Source organism: Carettochelys insculpta, chromosome 4 (genome assembly GCF_033958435.1).
Source record: "Carettochelys insculpta isolate YL-2023 chromosome 4, ASM3395843v1, whole genome shotgun sequence".
Classification (NCBI taxonomy): Eukaryota; Metazoa; Chordata; order Testudines; family Carettochelyidae; genus Carettochelys; species Carettochelys insculpta.
Genome location: NC_134140.1, coordinates 131,519,766 through 131,541,145, shown reverse-complemented (window position 1 = coordinate 131,541,145; position 21,380 = coordinate 131,519,766). Strand labels below are relative to the sequence as shown.

The following is a 21,380-nucleotide window of genomic DNA, read 5'->3' as shown; positions in this document are numbered from 1 at the left end:
TGGTTCAGGCCTAAGGCCTCATACTGGGCCTGTACTTACTACAACCCCTATAGCAGAGGCAACCTTTTCCCTCATCAAAGCAATATTTCTACTCTCTGCTGCAGTGGGAGTTTTCTAACCCTGAATTATCCAAACAGCATGTAACTTTTTGTGTAAGAAGGGTATCTAAAAACACAGCTGTGCATCTCTAGATCAGTGATTCTCAACCAAAGTACCCTAGGGGTACCAGAGGTCTTCCAGGATGCACATCAACTCATCTAAATCAGTGTTTCTCGACCCGGGGTTGGAGGATGAATTGGGGTGAGGTGGGGTAGGGTGATGGGAGTTCACAAGTGTAGGGATGGTATTAAGGTGTGGTAAGTAGGGCAATTACCAGAGGTTCCCTGTCAAAAGGGACTCAGCAAAGCTAAATTACACGCTTTGGCCCCAGACTGTGGGCCTCAGGCTTGAAAGTTCACAGTATCTGTGTTCCAGTTGATTAAAGTTATAATTTTAGAGTGTTATTGAGAAAGTCAGCATTTTTTCCACTAGTAATATGCTGTGACATTTTTGTATTTTTATGTCTGATTTTGTGAGCAAGTAATTTTTGAGAGAGGTGAAACAGAGTACGCAAGACAAATCCAATTCCTTAAAGGGAAGGGTACGGTAGTCTGAAAAGATCAAGAACCACTGTTATACACTGAAATATAAGTATGATATTTATATTCCAAATGAGAACATAAGCAATTTTTCAGTAGTTGTATGCTGTGGCACTTTTGTTTTTTTAGTTCTGATTTTCAAATAGTTTTAAGAAGGGTCAAAGTTGGAGGTGCTCAAGACATACCAAACTCCTGAAGGGGTACAGTATTCTGGAAAGGTTGAGAACCACTGCTCTAAACAAACAAACAAACAAAACCCATAAGATAGCTTGGTATGTTAGTACCATGGCTGTTAATGTTTGAATTGTTTTGGTGGAAAAATACACTGTGCTATTACAATCTGCAAAAAGACTTTACGGAACCCTCTCATGGGAGGATATTGAGAGGTTTTCTTCTTTCATGTGTTTTTATACCCTCTTTTATGCAGCTAGCATATGGAAGACAGATGAAAAAGTTCTGCATTTACCTAGGTCATGTAATTTCCTTCCCTCCTGACTTGAACTTAAAGTGATCCACTGAAATGAGGATGTGGGGAGGACAGAAAATGATAACTGCAATAATATCTATTATTCATATACTGGCTGTACAATAACTGACTCTTTTTCCCCCACTTAAATTTTACAGACCAAAAGTTAAAAAAAATGCAGGAGAATTAATCAAATAGAATTTATAATGACTTCTCCACATCATAAACTTCCTCAGTGGATGACAGCACAGAGTAAAGATGATGATGTGGCTGACAAAAAGGTAGGATTTGATGTGAAAATTTAGTTATACTACATGACATGGATATTTTGGACTAACGTTCAATTTTATGATGATGTCATATCAAGTATTCATTGTTAATATGTTGATGGCTTGCTTGCATGTTAAGTGTATATTGGTGCTGTCAAGTGGTTAAAATTAATTGTGATTAATAACATGATTAATGGCACTTTTAAACAATGGATTCCCATTTTAATATTTTGGATGTTTTCAGACTTTCAAATATATTGATTTCAGTTGCAACACAAAATGTAAAATGTACACTGCTTACTTCATATTTATTTTTGATTATAAATATTTACACTGTAAAAACTGAAAACTAGTTTTTCTTATATTCACCTATTACTGCATTACTGCATTGCTATAGAGCAATGCCTTTATCATGAAACTGGAACTTATAAATGTAGAATAAAAAAAAACCTGCATTCACAACGAAAACAATGTGAAAAAAGGCTAAAAGGCCATTCAGTCTGTCTTCTTGTTTGGACAAGAAGTCCTGTAAACTCGGTTGCTTACAATTTTCAGGAGATAATGCTGCCTGCTTCTTGTTTAGAATGTAATCTGAGAGTATACATTCACATGACACTATTGTAGCCTGCATCACAACATATTTATGTGCCAGATATGCAAAATGTTCATGTTTCATAATGCTTCAACCACCATTCTAGAGGACATGTGCTCATGCTGATGACAGGTTCTGCTTTATAACATGTCAGAGGAGTGTGGACTGAAGGATGCCCATTTTCATCGGAGGGGTCAGATGCCACCAGCAGAGGGTTGATTTTCTTTGTTAGTGGTTCAGGTTCTGTAGTTTCCACATCAGTGTTGCTTTTTTGAGACTTCTGGTGGCATGTTCTGTAGGTTCTGCCTCAGATATTGGAAGGCATTTCAGTTTCTTAAACCTTAGGTTGAGCGCTTTAGCTGTTTTTAGAAATCTCACACTAGTACCTTTTTGTATTTTGTCAAATCTGCTGTGAAAGTGTTCTTAAAACAAACATGATGAGTCATCATCCAAAACTGCAATAATATGAAATATGTGGCAAAAATGCAGGTAAAACCAAACAGGAAACGTACAGTTCTCACCAAAGGAGTTCTCACAAGTTTAGTTAACAAATTTCAGCAAGTATCAATGGTGATCTTTTGCCAGCAGGAGTTGAAATCTCCCTATCCCTGCAGAGGCATGAGTAAATATCATGGTGAAGGCTAACCACTTTTATATTGCCCCCTGCTGCCCTCAGTGGGTGATGTCTCTCAGTGGATGAAAAGACTGTCAGCCTGAGCCATTTGCTTCTTAGGCATCACCTAAGGTTCTGATCTGGGAAGTGGATACTTACTCTGAGCTAGTCCTCTGCTTGACTAAGTTCAGTATCCCTCCTTTATGGAGAGAAAATGGATAAGTTGGTGGATGACCATATGGCAAAATCCACATGATCTCTTTCTTCCCTAGTAAGTGCACCCAAGAAAGACCGTAGACCAGTCTTCAGATAGACAGACATACCCCTTTTGCTCCTTATCTTTGGAGAGATACCAGCAAAGGGACAAAGATTCTTCAAAGGGATAGCAGTGGAATTGGTGTCTGAGGGACGAAAGTGTAGAGGGCAGCAGACTGACCTGGCAATCCAGTGCAAAATCCCAGAAATTCTGGAATTCCAATCATTCTGACGTCTCCCAAGCAGGTATAGACAGAGGTCTTCAACTATTACAGGTATCTGCTCTTAGTAGCATGATATTCACAACATATTTAGGTTTCCTGGCTGGTAATTTACTGGTAGCTAGATTCCTTGGAGCAGTCTGGCTAGGCAGAATGTCAGTCAAGCCACTCTTCCCAAAATTGGATTTACCATTAATTTTGAGGATCTTGACAAGCTGTCCATTTAAATCATTGACTTCAGTGTACGTATTTGTCCATTAAGACTTGTTTTAGTGGCTGTTGCATTTACCAGGCAAGTGTCAGAGCTGACAGACTTATCTATGCATGAACCTTGCTGCATGTTTCGTGAGGCCAAGCTGGAGCTCAGGACACCAGATTCCATTTTCCCTAAGGTAAACTCTTTCTTCTGGGGTTCCCAAGAGGCTGTGTTTTCTTTGTTCTGTTCAAAACCACAGCACCCAGCTGAGCAGACATGGCACACTTGAGGATTTTAAGGCTCTTCTGACATCTGTGTCAGGTGTATATGCTCCTCAAGAAAATAGTCTACATGTTCTTGTCCTACTGAAAATGGCAGGGAGTTAGTGTTTCCAAGTCCTCCATGGCTGAGTGGGTTATACTGTCTTGCAAAAGCATACAAATCCATTGGGAGTTCTCAGTTCAGAAGATTAACAAAGGGTCCTGTGGCACCTTATAGACTAACAGAAAAGTTTTGAGCATGAGCTTTCGTGAGCACAGACTCACTTCATCAGATGCTGGTCTTGGAAATCTGCAGGGCCAGGTATAAATAAGCCAGAGCAAGGGTGGGGATAACAAGGTTAGCTCAGTCAGCAAGGGTGAGGCTTACTACCAGCAGTTGATCTGGAGGTGTGAACACCAAGGGAGGGGAAGCTGCTTCTGTGTTTAGCCAGCCATTCGCAGTCTTTGTTTAAGCCTGAGCTGAGGGCGTCGACTTTGCAGATGAATTGTAGCTCAGAAATTTCTCTTTGGAGTCTGGTCCTGAAATTTCTTAGCTGTACAAAGAATACTTTCTACAGCAAAGAAATTTCAGGACCAGACTCCAAAGAGAAATTTCTGGGCTACAATTCATCTGCAAATTTGACGCCCTCAGCTCAGGCTTAAACAAAGACTGCGAATGGCTGGCTAAATACAGAAGCAGCTTCCCCTCCCTTGGTATTCACACCTCCAGATCAACTGCTGGTAGTAAGCCTCACCCTTGCTGACTGAGCTAACCTTGTTATCCCCACCCTTGCTCTGGCTTATTTATACCTGGCCCTGCAGATTTCCAAGACCAGCATCTGATGAAGTGAGTCTGTGCTCACGAAAGCTCATGCTCAAAACTTTTCTTTTAGTGTATAAGGTGCCACAGGACCCTTCATTGCTGTTACAGATCCAGACTAACACGGCTACCCCTCCGATACAGTTCAGAAGAGGTTAAGGCACACTCTGTGAACAATTTCATTAGCACAATGAGAAAGTGCGTCTACGTTGGAACTTGCAGAGTGCATATTTGGTCTGCATCTAATACCTTTATTAAGCACTCTGAGCTGGACTTTCTTCTGCCGAGGTTTCCTTGAGCAAGAAGTTGCTGTGGGTAGTGGCCTAGAAATGACATAGGGCTTTTGTGTGAGCTCTTTCAAACTCTGTATACTCTTCAACCAGACTCTTGTTTTATACTCCTCCTAATGTCTACTCACTGCTTGTTATTTCCCAGACATCCAGAATTGTGGGAGATATTGCTTGCAGAAAGGAAATTATTGCTGGAAAATCTTCTGTTCATTTTAATGAACTGTACAAGTTCTTTTATATTTCCATGTGTTGCGTGATGAAAACTACATATACTAAAATAACATTATTAAGGTTGCAAATTCAAACATTCCAAAGCTAGGAAATGTCAGAAGTTAGGTTGCCTTTTAATACGAATTCACTCCACTTGTGAATGTGCATATAGCGCGCTACAATCAGAATCACTGTAGACTTTATCATCTAAGCCTGGGCAAGTTTCAGGTGAGCCTGTGCAATTTGTTACAGGTTTATAAACTTGGCCAGAACTGGTCTTATTTTTATGGGCTTCAAAGCATGGAGATGATAAAGCAGTTTGATTAAAAGGTTGCAGGAAATATTTAACCCAGTCAAAATGTACTTTCCTTAGTCTTGTTCTCAGAATATGGTGACCTGTTTTGATTGAAATTTTACGAAAGCAAGTCAGTAAAAGACTAACACCTGGAATGGGAAATGTCAGTCCAAATGATTAAAGTTGGGCAAATTTGTAAGCATCTGAAAACAGGATTTTTAAGAAAGGGTGGTTTTATGTACTCTGCTTTAAAGTTTATAACTCTTCTGCTAAACAGCTTTACGGTAACAAATGAATTCCAAAATTGTTTTAGTAGTCAAGACTATGACTTTAAGACTGTTGTGCAAAGATTGTTGAGCTTATGAATGTGTTTGCAATGTGACTAAATATGCACTATAACAGACCCTCTTTTAATTACTGTTAAACAGAAGTCTGATGTTCAGAGGAGTGTTCTGGAAAATGACCTGCCTTTCTTAGAGTTCCATGGTTCTATTATTTACAGCTATGATGCCAGTGACTGTTCCTTTCTGTCAGAAGATATCAGGTAAAAGATTGCATGTTTTCTTGGTATGTGTCTATCTGTTCCTCAGAAGCGTTTGTGTTTTTAATGCCTGCATCTGTATCTTTTGCACAATTTTCATACACAAACTGGTTCAACTACAGAGCCATACAAAATGTCTGACAGTAGATATCTTCTCTTTAGTGTAAGCAGCAGGATTCTGCCTGCCTTTACATATTCTTAACAAGTGCCAAGTGAAGGTAGTTTCTGATGTCTAAAAATTATCCATAAATTCTACTGAAAGACATCTGTAGTGAGTGGATTTTTAAAAATAAACTTTTACTTTTAGATGACTGATTTTAATTGTGCAATTGTACCCTTTTTATGAGACTTCATGTCTGGAGACCGCAGTCTTTAAAAGTGCGTATCTCATTCAAATTTGTAATTTTGCACAGTGTGGCCAGCTCCATGGATTTCAGTGATTTCATTAGGACTACAGTGTGTAAAGTGTGTGTGTTAATCTCTGCAAGGTTGGGGCTCAAAAATATCTGTTCATTATGCAAGTAGTTGATATTTTACATATTGAGACAGTGCACATAATATTTTGGGGAAAAAGTTAACATAAAATCATCAATAAATTCAGAAAAATAGTTATGAGCAGGAACTCCCAAAATACAGTAGGAAGGAGTAACCTGCTTCTCTCTCTCTCTCTCTCTCTTCTTTGGCGTTAATTTATTTATAGCACACCAGGCTCACAAACGTCTGCTTGCACATTGCTTGGAATGTTTCTTGTGGGCTCTTTGTGTCTTGGTGAATTTCACCGTCTATGTGAAGGCTGTTTGACTACAACTTTACTAATTCTGTTGTAGTTTCGACAGCCCCTAAACAAGGAGTGAGAGGAGTTTTTTATGTCATTGATTTTAAAGTAAGCTTTATTGTTATGCACCTTAGATGACGTGTAATAAAATATCTAAATGGGAAATAAATCAACCTATTTTCTCTTCAGAAGAAGCCTATCTGGTGGAGATGTGGTAGGATTTGATATTGAATGGCCGCCATCGTATACTAAAGGAAAAGGAGGGAAAGTTGCTTTAATCCAAATATGTGCATCTGAGAGAAAATGTTACTTGTTTCATATTTCTTCAATGTCAGGTCAGTACCATTCCTTCTGTGCCCTAGTTCATATGGACATGAATCGCCTCTCTGTTTCAGGTTACTTAATCTGTGCATTCGCCTCTAGAAGTAGTCAGCACTTCCTGTTTCAGCTGATAGAGAAAACCCACCCCTGCGATAGTGCAGTTTTGTGGTACATTAGTCTGTGTTATCCCATATAGGTAGCTTACATCAAGAAAGTACCACCGTTAATATGAAATTAATTTAAACAAAAATACTTATTTGGATTTTTAAAATTGTAAATGAAAGCTGAATCAGTTCTAAGAGAGAGATCTTTTCAAAACAGTTAAGTATCTAGTAAGTCCCATGTGGGCATCTGAATTAAATGGCCAGGCTTTCAAAAGTATTCTGTACACAATGGCTCCCATCGTTCCCAAACATGGAGCAAGGAAAGTTTTTCCTTCTTGTTTAGTCTGCTAATGTTTTCATTTCTCTTTGAAGATGACTATCGTAGCTTATTTATGCGATCGCTTGCTTGTGCTCATATGCTGCCTCCATACGGCTCTTTGGTTTCACCGCACAGCAGAGAAGGGGTTTGAATTCAGGAAAATTACTTTTACTCAAAGAAGAAACATTAAACATTCATATCTATTTGGGGGGATTTTATTATGTACTCACTTGCCCAGTATATTTTGGTGTTTATTTTTCCTCTCCATAGAAACAAAACTGTAGGCGTAAATTACGCTGACAGTGTCCCTTAATACCTTGGCTTGACTAGCTAAAAACCTGATGAGAAGTCAATGTTATTGGTGGTTAAAACCTGTGTTATCCTGTATTCCCCTCAGAGAGGTATCGAATATCTGCTGACCATACCAGTTCTCCCTTGCTTGATGTCTCTGTGGTTGCTCTTGTGTGTACAGTGTCTGTAGAATCTAAACTCTTGTGGTTATAAATGAAAACACCTAAATGAACAGGAAGTAAACGAATACGTTATTGTCGTGTCTGCGGATGTTCTGAAACTCTGAGTGGTGTTATTCATCTCATTGGGTTGTTCACACTGACATTTAATGGTGGTGCTTTAAATATCTCTTAATTGCTTATTTTAGCAAATGCGGTGGGGCAGTGTTGAAAGATAGGACATTCAGAGGGAAGAAGGGGATACAAAGTTGTGGCAGAGGGAGAGAAATGATGAAAGAAGGATAGAGAAATAAGAGAAACAAATGCAGACATGCTTGTGATCCTAACAGAGGTTTTCCTACTGTGTGGTGATAAATGTGATGACGTTGAACATAGGATGCTGATACATGAAGGTTGTTTCTAGTTGAAAGCTATGCAACATCCTGGATCTTTATGCCAAACTTACATTCTTATCAGTAGGAGATGCCCCATTAATTGAGTATAGAGTCTTAAATATAAACCCTGGTTCATGAATCATAACACAGCATGAACTTTGGAGTCTGTGCAGAATGGGGGATCATAAAAATACCAATATTGTAGGCCATGACACATGGTGAAGTAGAGAGTCTACAAATACTGACTGAGTTAGTGCAAAATGCAAGCTTGGCAAGTAGAAATAGAGTGGGTTTTTAAGTGTGAATGTATCTGAATGCAGATTTACTAGGGTTAAAGACTTTAAAGATTATGGCCAGACTAGTCCAACTTCAGCCTCCCTGAAGTTAGGCCTTAAATTAAAATTAGGCTCTGAAGTAAGTTGTCCAGAATAGAAAGCAGCCACCAATCTGATGGTGAATAGGCTGGTTCTCCTTTAAATATCTAAAGCCTCATTCAGGTGCTAAACTGTAGTAAGCCAAGCTTGAATGTTTTAGGCTGTGCCCTTTGTTGCCTATTATTCCCGCTAATGTTCAGAAATATTCTGTGACCCAGTATTGCCAGGATACCCACTTGATGGAAATTCAGGACTTTAGGGCTGCAAAGCATGAGTTCTGTATGCTGCGTGAGAACTCTGTGAGAACTCACTAATATTCTTGGACCCATACTGAGCAATACACATATTACTGTTTTGCTCTTGTGTGTTACTCGTGCCAAAAGTGCAAAAGACTAATCTGTAACACAAAATGATTTCAAAATTAAGTATGAGGATTTGAGATAAAATATAAAAAGCTGAAAATGTAGATCTAAATTCTCCATTTACTCCAGATTTGATTCATTGACCTAGCATGCTAATCCTAACCCAGCATATATTTTGGACTTGGCAGCACAGTGCAAAAGCCTGTTCTGGGTGTAATTTTGTGGGTAATTGATGGTCTCTGCTTCCAAAGTGTGGTGTGTCTATTTAGAGTGGTCTTTGTGGCTGGATCTGGGAAGGAGGCACTGTGCACCCACAGGTCCTATTGCCTTCAGTAATTTTAACGGATACTAGTAGCAAAGAAACTTGCTTGAGAGGCACACATCCTCGTGTCTGGGCAAATGCTGTAAGAAGGGCTGCAACCACTCTCAACTCATTGAGATTGGCAGTGCAAAATGCATCTCATTTCTTTTTCCTGCTTGGAATCAGTGTGAGCTGTCAATATACAGTAATTCTAAAAAATCCTACCTCATTTGTTGAGCATTTGCTCTCTCCATTGGGCAGGACCTACTCCTGTTGTGGGATTTCTCCCAAATATTATTTCTTTCTCAGAGAACTCTAATGGTAGCAAAGCTCCTTCTTGGCTTGGTTTTGGTTAAATTGCTTTTAGTATGCCATTCCGACCCACTTGAATTTCCAGGGAAATCTGCTTTTTTAACTGCTTTCCACCATCAGGTACATTGAACAGTACTCTTACATTAATAGTGTACTGAAATTTATTCTCCTAATGGGCCCTTGCCTGTCTGGTTTCCTGTGTTTTAAATTCATATAAAACATATAATTTAATAATTTGCAAATAAATATATGAGAATATTGAAATAACATGTTCAATTTTAATGATCATTTAGCTACATGGATCAGAAATTAATTTCCAAAAGTAGGAATTTCCTGTTTTTGCTGATTGCCATTCATGCGCATGAATGAGACATTTAGAAATAAATAACAGATTTAAAGTCACTTTTCATCTGTTTCCATAGGCAAAAAATAACTTTTGCCTAGTTTCAGCATTCCTTGCCTGCAAATGAAATTATACTGCAAGCAGTCAAAGCTCCAGATTGCACAAAATGTAAACTGACTGGCTTTCCTTGGCATTACAGTGCTGTACTAGATACACATGCACTTGTTTGATCACTGCTTTATAGATACAGATGTAGTGACCAGTGTTCCCTCAAATTTTTTTCCATCCTTGGGTGGAATAAATTTTGTTTTGCGCACCAACGCATGTGTGGCTGTGTACCACCAAGAGAAACGCATGCTGCCGACTGTGGGTGGCTGTGAGCCCTCAGCTAATCATCTGGATAGCACCTGAATCTCTCCTGGGCAGCCGCCAACGCATTCAGCTTACAGAAAACACTGGTAGCAACCATTTTGATATTACTATAAAAAGTAGATAGGATGTCATTTGTTCCCATATATAATGAAAATCTGGTATCTTTTACTATATAGTTGATTGTATTTGGATGTAAATCTGTTTCAGGTTTTCCTGGGGGACTTAAAAGATTGCTTGAAGATGAAACCGTTAGAAAGGTTGGAGTAGGAATTGAAGGAGATCAGTGGAAGCTGATGAGCGACTTCGAAATCAGACTGAAGAGCTTTGTAGAACTGGCTGACGTAGCCAATGAAAAAGTAAAAATTTAATTTCAGGAGGGGAGTGTTCCTCGTTATGTTAAACAAATTTAAATTTTTATTTTCATGGAAGTCCAAATGTGTCACCAATCATAGACTGTAGATCAGTTACCAGAGGTTAATCTTAACAGGCAACACCTTTTAAAGTGTTATCAATTTTGAAGGAACTCTAGTAAGAGCTTCGTTATTAAATACCTTGATTTTCATTGCACAATATATTGGATTTTCTGACAGATATTTTTCCTCAGGTCTGTTTGAGGCCATTTGCTTCTGTTTGGAACACCATTTAAAAAAAAGTCCATTTGTATTTTATTCGCTTCTGTGTTAAGTATCAGGAGTGGCCAGACCAGATCAGACCCAAGGTCTGTCTAAATCAGTGTCCTGTCTCCAACAGTGGCCAGTACTAGATACTTCAGAAGAAGATGCCAGAAACTGGGCAATTGGCAGTTATGGGGTAACTTGCTCCAGGGAAAATTTCATTCTGTCCCCAATAGTTGTGGGCTGGCTTACACAGTGCGCCTTCCAAAACCTATGATAGTTAAAAATTTACTGTCATAACCGTTGCTATTCTTGTTATCCATATAAACGTTTCATCCTTTCGTAAATCCTGCTAAGCTTTTTGTCTAAGGCTAAGTCTGCACTAGGGGAGAAAGCAGATCTAAAATATGCAACTCCAGCTACAAGAATAGAAACTCTCCTGTCAACTTCCCTTACTCCTTACAACTGCAAGGAGTACCAGGTTCGACAGGAGGGTGCATAGTGTTTGAGTGGGTCCCTACTAGACCTGCTAAATTGAACCCTGGAAGATTGTCCTCCACTGTGGCAACCTGGCAGTAAGCATAGATAAGCCTTCAGTGGTCTCTTGTGGCAGAAAATTCAGTAGTCCAATTTCTCATTGTGTGAAAAATTATTTCCTTTTATCCATTTTGAATTTGCAACCTTTCAATTTAGTTGAATGTCTCCTTGTCCTTGTGTTACGAGAGAAGGAGAAAAGAGGTTTCTGGGCAGCAATGCCTGTGGTGTCTGTTGTTTTTAAATTTTTATCACGTCCCCTCTCTAAGGTGTGAAGAATTTCTGTCTTTTCAATATCCATTAATGTATGAGATTTTTTCCATGCCCTGATTCAGTCCCCTGTTGGTCTGTCTCTGAACCTTCTCTTTTTGCTGTATTGTTTTTAAGTGGGATGACAGCACTAATCACAGTAGTCCAGATGAGGAAAAATTATTACTTTATATTAAAAATAACATGTTTCCATAGTATTCTCCACATCATTCTTTGAGTCCTAACACTTGTTTATTTTTCTGACTGCTGTTGCCCATTGACCAGTGGGTTTTGTTGCACTATTGGTGGTGATGACCACGTCATCCTCCAGCAATAATACAGTTAATTATTTAGAACTCAGTTAAGGGTATGAGAAATTCATATTATTCCTCAGCAGCCCTTAATTTCATCTGCCCTGGGAGAGTTCTTCACAGTTACCTTGCATTGTCCCATTGCTTAGATGAACATTTCTTTTTTGAATGCTTGTTCATGTTGATTCCAACCAGGCTTGTGCATGTGCACAGTAGCTGGAAGAAATTTCTTGTAACAGCATCCGTCAGGTTGGTGTTAGTGACCCCGGGAGTCATACATTCATGGTGCCCAGCATAGAGTTATGCTAAGCTGCCACCCCCTCAGTTCCTTCTTAACGTTGGTGATAGTTAGCTGGGGATGCCCTGTGCTCTTGTCTCAACAAGCCTGTTCAGCAGCCTATTTATAGCCTTATATAAAGCCTATTTTTCCATTGTTCATTAGTAATTAATAAGTCATTAGCGTTAGAATAAGTTTTCTTTGGGAGGTGGGGAATTTCCCTCCTGCATTCTCTTGGCACCAGGGCATGCTGGGGTCTCCAGGCTTCAGAGCCTGAGGCAAGTGCATACCAAGAAGCCATCCTCACACGTCATGCATGAAGTGCTCAGGAGAGGGCCACTAGAAAGACTGTTGTGCAGTCTGTAAGACCTTTCAGCCTAGAACCTTAAAGATAGGAAGCAGCTCCTGAAGTTCCCTTTGGAGGCAGCACTCCACCTCCAGTCCAACCTTGGGTCAGCAGACTCTGAGCTGGAGTACCTCTGCCTGAGTGTGGCGTACGCCAGCAGCATCAGCACAAGTACTGGTGCCGAATAAGGACAAGGGCTGGGGAGATGTCTAGCACTCCTCTTGTAGACCGGAAGCCGGCGTGTATGATCACTGGAGGCAGCTTAGAGCTCAGAAGCTAAGTTTTCCAAAAATTCTCTTGAACCAGCATGCTTTGGCCACTGACAGCTCCTACGTGTGGCTGGAGCGCACATGCAGCATCCCCACAGAATGACTGCCATCCTGTCGCTGAGCAGAACTTTATCTGCAGTTGCTCCTCCATGCCTATGAAAGCAGCTTTGGCTCACTGAAACTGAAAGCAGAGGGCCTGTTTTTCCTGTGCTGTCATTGCTTTTGCAATTAATGCCTAGATGGTACTTGGAAGACGCAAGCTTCTTGCTTGCAGACAGTTATGGAAGAAGGGTGAGGAGATAGGAGAAGATGCAGGGTGTTTGGGAGGCAGCAGTGCATGGAGGCAAGATCTAACGGTAGGAGGAAGGGGATATTGAACAACACAGGGTCCTGTGGACAATGCATTATCATGCTCATGTAATTACTGCATGTAGCAAAATGCATACACACAAAGGGGCAAATTAGAGTTCCAGCTGAAATTTTAATACTGGCATTTCCTATCTTGAGTGATGGCATTTTAACATGGGGTTTTTGGATGCATTCTTTATTGCTGATCTGGAAGAGGGAGTGATTAATGAAGTAGCACAATTTGCAAATGGGATAGTTGTTTGATAGTCATGGGCAGTGTGGAAATTCATAGGGACTTAACCAAGCTAGGCAAAAAGGCAACTCAATGTGAAATGAAAGCCAGTGTGGATGAATGCAAAGTAATGCACGGCTGAGGGTAACGTTTACAACCCTGCAAAACGTACCAGTAGTTTAACTCTGTCAGTTCAGGGAAGAAACCTGGGTGTCCTCATGGGTGTTTTATTAAATCCGTTGGCTCCATGTACACAGCAGAGTTGTTGAGGCTGCAGTTTATCAAAGCCCAAAGAAGGATTGTACAGCTTATATGAAAAACAAGAATGTGCAGCATTATACCTTTTCTTAGTGTTTGGAAAGGGATATTACGCAAGCTTCGGGATTTAAGCGTTTCTCTTAATTATCAAGTCTAAGAAATGAAACCTAATGTGGGGAGCAGGTTATATCCCATCTGCCCACTGTGGGGTTTCTTTTATCTTCTTCTGAAGCATCTAGTACTGGCTTCCATTGGAGATGGGACACTGGGCTAGGTGGACTGTGTGTCTGGTCCTCTCTAGGTTTTACTCCCAGTCATTCTGAATAACTGTTCTCTCTTGGGCTATGTCTAGACTGTGATTGCTGTTTCAGGATACATTCCTGCAACCCTACATCTAAACACCATGCTCGAAATAATAGCAGGGCTATTTCAAGCGCAGTATTTCATTCCTGCTATCTCTTGTCATGAGAATAGTAGTGGGAAGTTCGAGCTAGGTGCTTATCTTGAACTTCGGTGCTGTTTGGATGGCACTGACCTCAAAATAAGTTACCTTGAAATGACTTATGCAATTTGTGTTGCTCAAATTGTATAAGTTATTTTGAGTTAGGTAGCTGTAGCCTTGGAGCCCATTAATGTATTAGTGAGTACTTCATTGTCTCTGTTCCCTGTATGACTGTCAGAAAGCATAATACACAGAACAGTGTCTAAATTCCCAAAGGTAGCATAGCTAATGTAGTTCACATTTTCAATTTTGAACACTTACTGTTACATCTGCCCTTTTCTCTGTCCCACCAGCATAAAACTTCCCTATGCCAGTATCTGACCAGATCCCTAATGTAGATAGTGGTAATTGTTGACTGAACCCTCAGATATAAAATCCAGAGTGCACATATGTTTATATTGATATGTCTGGTCACATAGGGAAATACTTGTATACTGGATCAGTTAACTCAAGGAAAATCTGGAGCAAAGGGTTCTATACCTGGTGGAACCTCCATCCCTGGAGGTTTTTAAGTCTGTCTTGACATAGTCGTGGCTGGGATGATTTAGTCGGGGTTGATCCTGCTGCAGGCAGGGTGCTGGACTCGATGACTCCTTAGGTTCCTTCCAGCCCTGGGAATCTAAGATTCTCTAATATCTGGGACCAGAACAAATTATTTTGGTCTCCACCGGTTTAATACCATATTGCTAGACTACAGATAAAGAGAACATAACTTCTGATCACACTTACTTCTCCTAACAATGCTTATACAGGTTGAACATCTCTAGTCTGGCACCCTCAGGACCCAACGGGTGCTGAAAAAGAGTATTTGCTGGACAACAGGAGGTCAAAATTGTCTAGCAGAATTACCACTGCATGCTGGCCTCTTAGAAGGCATTTAGAAGTAAATTAGAGCTAAATAACAGTACAGAACACTGAGACCAAGAACTGGTGGCTGTTAACAAACTTTATGGGACCATGGGAAACTTGGCCACCCCCATGATAATTGGATAGCCATCAAACTAAAATCATGCCAGATCACAGGTGTTGCCGGACGAGAGAGTACACAGTTAGAGAGGTTCAACCTGTAGAAGACTGCTTTTGCATCTGTTTTGAGAGAACTGTACCAAATTAAATTCGGGGAAACTAAAGTTTAGTAGAACCCAAAACCATATGCTAGGAACCTGAAAAAATCACCAGTAAATGGGAAATGTGTCATCTTAAGAAAACATTATAAAAACTTTAAGATGATGAAATGAATAGGTTAGAATCATTGCTTTAAAATGACTATATTGAGCACTTGTGTGGTGTATTTTTCTCCTTTTGGCCATGATGTGGACATCAGCTCCTCATTTCATATGCTGAGGGTTCCCTGATGCAGCATTCTAGTTGGCAAGAAGGGAACGCTGTACTGGAATACTGTGCCAGGGCACAGATGCTGAAGTTTTTCAGTTGTAATGCTGCAGTTGACTCCGATGGGAGTAGAATCCATCTCTAAATCTCTAGGTCAGTCATTTTTGTTGAGGAATAAGTTAACTATGATTTGTTCATATCCTCTGCTTGTGATGTTGAATCAGCAATTTTACTGCGTTCTTAAAAATATTTTTGTCATGTACAATTGCTTTGAACTTAATAAATATTTCCTATTTTAGCTGAAATGTAAGGAGATATGGAGTCTGAACGGCCTGGTGAAACATCTATTCGGCAAACAGCTTCTGAAGGACAAGAGTATCCGCTGTGGTAACTGGGAAGAATTTCCACTCACCGAGGAGCAGAAGTTGTATGCAGCCACTGATGCTTACGTGGGTACAAAAAGAGATCTTGGTTCCATGTTTAACTATTTAATTCCTTATTATTTCTTGACCTTCTAGTATCTTGCTGCAGTGTTACTCACCAATCTTGGAATTCACAACAAAATTGTTAATATTAAATCTGCCTCACAAAAAGCTATAAAGCTTTGTAGTGTCAGTAAATAAGCTGCGGGCAAACTGGCCTAGTGATCAGAGCAAGAGTCTGGCCTACTAGTTAGAACTGATTCAGATGACCTGGGTAAAGGAAGAAAGTTAAGGGTTGTATCTAGGTGTCAAACCAAGGCCTATGCTGAAGGATGAACCACAGTCACAGGAGGCAGAGCTGTGGACCTGAGTTGCTTGTCTGAAGTCAGGAAGAATCAGGGGGCTGGAGTAAGAGCAGATATAGTGGCTGGAGCAAGGCTACAGACAGTGAAGGTGGAGAAAGGACTAAGCGCAGTTGTGGGCCAGGAAAGTGTTGAATAGCTTGTATGCTTAAGTATCATCTTATTGACTCCCTCGACCAATCAGGCCCAGCTGTACTCTGGATTGCCAGGTGATTTGTTCTGTTGCAGGCTGGCCTTGGCCACACGGCATAGGCTACTGGCAGACACTTCCGATACTTGATTTCATTTTAACCATGTATTCATTGGAGGCTTTTCTCCCTGGTATTGTTTTCTCTCTAGGTACGTCTGTTTTGTGACTAGTCTGTAAAATTATAGAGTTTAGATGAATAAACCAATAAAACTTAAAATATTAGGATTGAAATTGCCTAAACAGGTCAAAGGCTTGTTGCATCTTCAGTAATAACTTAAGTTCTGTGGATTAGACTAGGAATGATGAAAAAAATATTAGACATGTCAGGTCTTGTCAACCAGAATTGATACCATCCCAATATACATTTTTTTTCATGGGGCACACTAATGACACAGTCTCTTAGCAGGAAAAGTTATCCTTCAGAGAAATAGCAAGAGCACCCTTAGTCAGGCATAATATCCAATAGAAGTAGTTTTGGAAACAATTTTCATTATCTTTAGAAAAAGGATGGAGGACAAATGGAGAGGGGCAGTTGACTGGACATTGCTTATGGGAATGAAGTAATTACAATAAGTGTCCCCTTACACAAACAAATCTCAAAGTTCTTTGCAAAGGAGGTTAATATAATGTCCATTTAATAGAATTTCTCTGCCCATGACTCCTGCCAGCTACCCCAGGGACTCCCATCACATCTCAGCACCACAGCTTTCTCCTGCAAGGGTTCCGTCCACCTCTTCTCCCTGGGAAGTTCATGAAACCAACCAAATGCAGGAGATTGACTTCCCCAATCTCCAGATGCTGACCTCCTCCCCTTTGTCTCATACAGGCCCCTCATTTAATCAGCTTGGGATAGGTAGGAATACTTATTCTCAGTAGCATCAAATTCATCTTCATCATAATACCTGGCCACAGTGGTTCGTGCTTCAACTTTTCCAGGCTTGACTATTGTAATTCTGTCTGCCTGGGCTTAGGCAAAATGTTGAAAGAAGCTACAGTTGGTGCTTGATTCAGTAGGCCATCTCCTTACTGAGATGAGCTGAAGAGCATATTTTGTTCACACCATCTTATTATAACATTGAACGCGGCACAGAAAAAGTCTTTCTTCTTCGAGTGGTCCCTGTGGGTGCTCCACAGTAGGTGTCGGGCTCGCCCCGGCGCCGCAGATTGGAAATTTTCAGCAGTCTCTGTCGGGTCACCCATGTGCCAATGTGCGCCGGTCCTTCGCGTGCCTTTGGTCACATGCGCGATCCGGTCCCCGCCAGTTCCTTCTCAACCGCCAACGGCTGCAGACGGATTCTGCTCCAGCTCCAACGTCTGAGAAAGATAAAACTGTGTTTTAATTTTGTTAATAGTTATTAGTTGATAGTTTTAGTTAGCACTGTTAAAGTTGTTCCATTTAAATGTAGATATAGTTTTTAAAAAAAAAAAAAGAGAGAAGAACAGAGGCGGCTGCCCTAAGCGGTCTGCCATCCTAAAAGCCGCAAATGTTATCTTTTCCAGGACTGATTAGCTGTTAAGTGCCCTGTTGACATTCAAAGACTTAAACGCCCGGGCCGAGATGTCCTCGACAGGGTTTATGAAATGTGTGTCATGCCGCGAGGCCATGGCTGCCTCAGATGGGCATAGCGAGTACATTCGTTGCCTTGGGGAGACCTACGTTCCACACAAGTGTCCTCACTGTTCCAAGCTCACAGCCAGAGCCAGAAAGGACAGGGAAATGAGGCTGAAGATGATTTTATTTGATAAGGCCCTCCAACCTGGACCATCGCAGAAGCCCCATAAAGAGGGGCCCTCAGGGTCGCACAAGAGGAAGGTGGCTTCCCTAACCACCTCTGTGCAAAAGAAAAGGAAGCTTTCCCCAGCTCGATCCTTGCCGGTAACACCTGCGAGCAGGCCGTGCAGAGCACAGGGCTCTGACCCGCGGGCCGCTCAAAGCGGGACGACTGTAGCGCACACAGCTGCACCGAGAACTCCGACCATTAAGCGGTTGGCACCGGGGGTGCCGCAGGCGCCGGAATCGGCGGCATCGAATCCCATGGCATCGAGCCCTGCGGCACTGGAGCAGGGGTACCCGGCACGGGACCCAACGGTGCTGGAGGAAGCTATCCGCGCGGCGCCGTGCACAGGGGCACCAAGTGCGGCACCCACAACGGCGCCGAGGTCCCCGGCACTGGAGGGAGTGGCACCTGCTTCTCTGGGACGGGGAAAAGCAAAGGCCAAAACCTGGCACCGCAGCCCATCCCCGGACGTCATCGCATTGCTGTTATTGCCTAGCTCCCCCCCCGAAATACACCAGGTAGCAACTCCAATGGCCTGCTTCAGACCTCCATCCCCATTCCTTCAACCACCATCCCCCTGGCTCAGACAACCTTCACCAGTCTCCAGTAGGGATCCCTATGAATACTATCACAGAGCATCTCCGCCACTGTCGGCGTCATCACGGAGGTCACGCTCGTCTAGACCCCATGCATACGCTTTCCGATCGTGGTCCAGATCCCCATCACCGGGCCGTTGCCCCTGCTTTTATGGCCGTCCTTACCATACTGTACACCAGCACAGGGGGTCCAGATCCAGGGGTAGATCCCCACCCACACCTCGCCAACACCCCTTTACACAGTCTCACTCTGTGAGAAGAGCACAGCCTTCCCAGGCGGACGTTGGTCCACAGGCCCTGGACCTCCCTTCTGAATCCTCAAAAGGGCAAGCATATGAACAAATCCAGGAATCTGAGGAATTAGAGGAGGTATATCATAGCGACGCCCCTTCGTCCTCCCCAGATGAGGGGGTTGTCCCCGGGGATATTTTCCCCCCCGGACGACCTTAGGCAATTCCAAGAACTATTCATGAGAGTAGCACAAACACGGGACATTCAAATAGCAGAGGTGCAGGAGAAACATCGTAAACTCCTGAAAAATTGGAGACCCCCAGCTTCATCTAAGATCGCCATCCCACTAGACGAAGCGATTATGGAATCAGCCACCAACATATGGCAGACTCCAGCCTCCACCCCTCCCACAAATAAGAGGGTGGATAAGAAATACTTTTGTTCCAGCCAAGGGCATGGAATTCCTGTTTAGCCACCCCCAACCAAATTCCCTGGTAGTCGAATCATCACAGCATAGATCCAAGACACCCCAATATAAATCAGGAGAGTCAGAAAAAGATGCGAGGAAATTAGACACGTTCGGTAGGAAGGTCTATTCCTCCTCTACCTTACTGCTCAGAATGGCAAACTATGCAGTACACCTGTCAAACCACAACTTCGACAATTATTCCAGACTTACTTCCCTCATGGATTTCCTTCCAGAGGATAAGAAGTCGGTGCTGAAAGCGATCATCCAAGAGGGCTGCGCGGCCTCACGAACAGGAGTTCAGATTGCCCTGGACGTGGCAGACATGGCAGCACACTCCACAGCCAGAGCAGTGGTAATGCGTAGGGAATTGTGGCTCCAGACGTCCAGCATTCCCAGAGATCTGCAAACAAAAATCGTAGACCTTCCATTTGATAAACAGAAGGTATTCGCAGATTCAACTGACTCGGTCCTACACACCAGCAAGGACTCGAGAACCACACTTAGGACCCTGGACATATATACTGCTCCGTACAGGAGGAAGAAGTTTTACCCCCAGCAAAGGCTCTACGCTTATCAACCTCAGCGTACACAATACCAACAGAGCTATGACCAAGGGCGCTATCACCAGCAGCAACAATATAGGGCCCCCAGACGACGCCCCCAGCAGGGTCGTGCACCCTCGGGGCAAGCCCTGAGACAGCAAGTTTGACGGATGTGTCGAGGACTGCAATATCAAGACCATCCCTCAATGCCGATCCCAGCACATGTTCCAGCATCGGCTCAAACCATTCTACTCTCAATGGCAAAACATCACCACAGACACATGGGTACTGGAAATTATAGCCACGGGATACACGATCCCCTTCCAATCACTACCTCCACCGAAACTTCCCACCCAGTCCTTCTTCAAGGACCCCTCCCACGAGACAAGGTTAAAACAGGGGGTAGACCATCTCATGTTCATAGGGGCAGTGGGGAGAGTTCCGGAACAATTCCAAGGGAAAGGGTTCTACTCACGATACTTCCTAACAGAGAAGAAGACAGGAAGCTGGAGGCCAATCCTGGACCTACGGGCCCTCAACCGACAGCTGCACAAACAGCGTTTCAGGATGATTAGAACTGCCTCCATACTTACGGCATTGGACGATGGAGACTGGTTTGTAGCCCTCGACTTGCAGGATGCGTATTTTCATATAACTATTCACCCAGCACACAGACGTTTTCTCTGCTTCACAGTAGGCAGGGAACACTTCCAATACAGAGTTCTTCTGTTCGGTCTCTCTTCGGCGCCCAGAGTGTTCACCAAAACACTGGCGGTAGTATCAGCTTACCTACACACACAGGGTGTGTTCATGTTTCCATACCTGGACAACTGCCTACTGAAAGGGGCCTCGAAGGCAGAGGTCCTACGCATGATACACGTCACTACAAACACATTCGCCTCATTGGGCCTAGTTATCAACCTCTCGAAATCAAAGACCGAGCCTACGCAGAATATAGAGTTCATAGGGGCACGCATAGACTCTACTACATCAAGAGTATACCTGCCTGATGCCCGTTTCCGCACCATCAAATCCCTGGTACAAGTAATGACGTACAGCCCCACAGTGCCAATCCTAACACGTCTACAACTGTTGGGGCACATGGTGACCACCACATTCGTGGTACAGAATGCCAGGCTGCATATGCGGGGCCTGCAGCATTGGCTGGTGAGCGTTTACAAACCGATAGTCCATACCATCCACAGGGCAGTATCGCCCACAGTGGAGGTGCGCAGGTCACTGGCATGGTGGGCAGATCCCAAGAACTTACTAGTAGGGGTGCCCTTCCGCCAACCACAAATTGCGATTTTTCTTATGACAGACGCATCCCACATAGGATGGGGAGCGCACATCGGCAACAAAGTAACTCGTGGGTTATGGTTCCCCCCGGAAAAGGCATTGCACATAAACATACTAGAACTCAGA

The 21,380-nt window shown here is 42.5% G+C and overlaps 1 protein-coding gene across 9 annotated transcripts in view; it reads left to right on the top strand.

Moving 5' to 3' along the window:
* WRN (WRN RecQ like helicase) overlaps positions 1-21,380 on the top strand; it is a 97,425-nt gene that overhangs the window by 8,241 nt on the left and 67,804 nt on the right. For 8 of the 9 annotated variants that reach the window (XR_012645491.1, XM_074993833.1, XM_074993837.1 and 5 more), the window contains exons 2-6: positions 1,263-1,385; positions 5,554-5,669; positions 6,631-6,776; positions 10,301-10,449; positions 15,665-15,814. Coding sequence is in view for 8 of the 9 variants with exons in the window: in XM_074993833.1 (XP_074849934.1) it covers positions 1,311-1,385; positions 5,554-5,669; positions 6,631-6,776; positions 10,301-10,449; positions 15,665-15,814 (636 nt within the window). In the remaining variant the exon portion in view is untranslated. The remainder of the gene's footprint in view (positions 1-1,262; positions 1,386-5,553; positions 5,670-6,630; positions 6,777-10,300; positions 10,450-15,664; positions 15,815-21,380) is intronic. The other variant, XM_074993835.1, reaches the window with a different exon arrangement.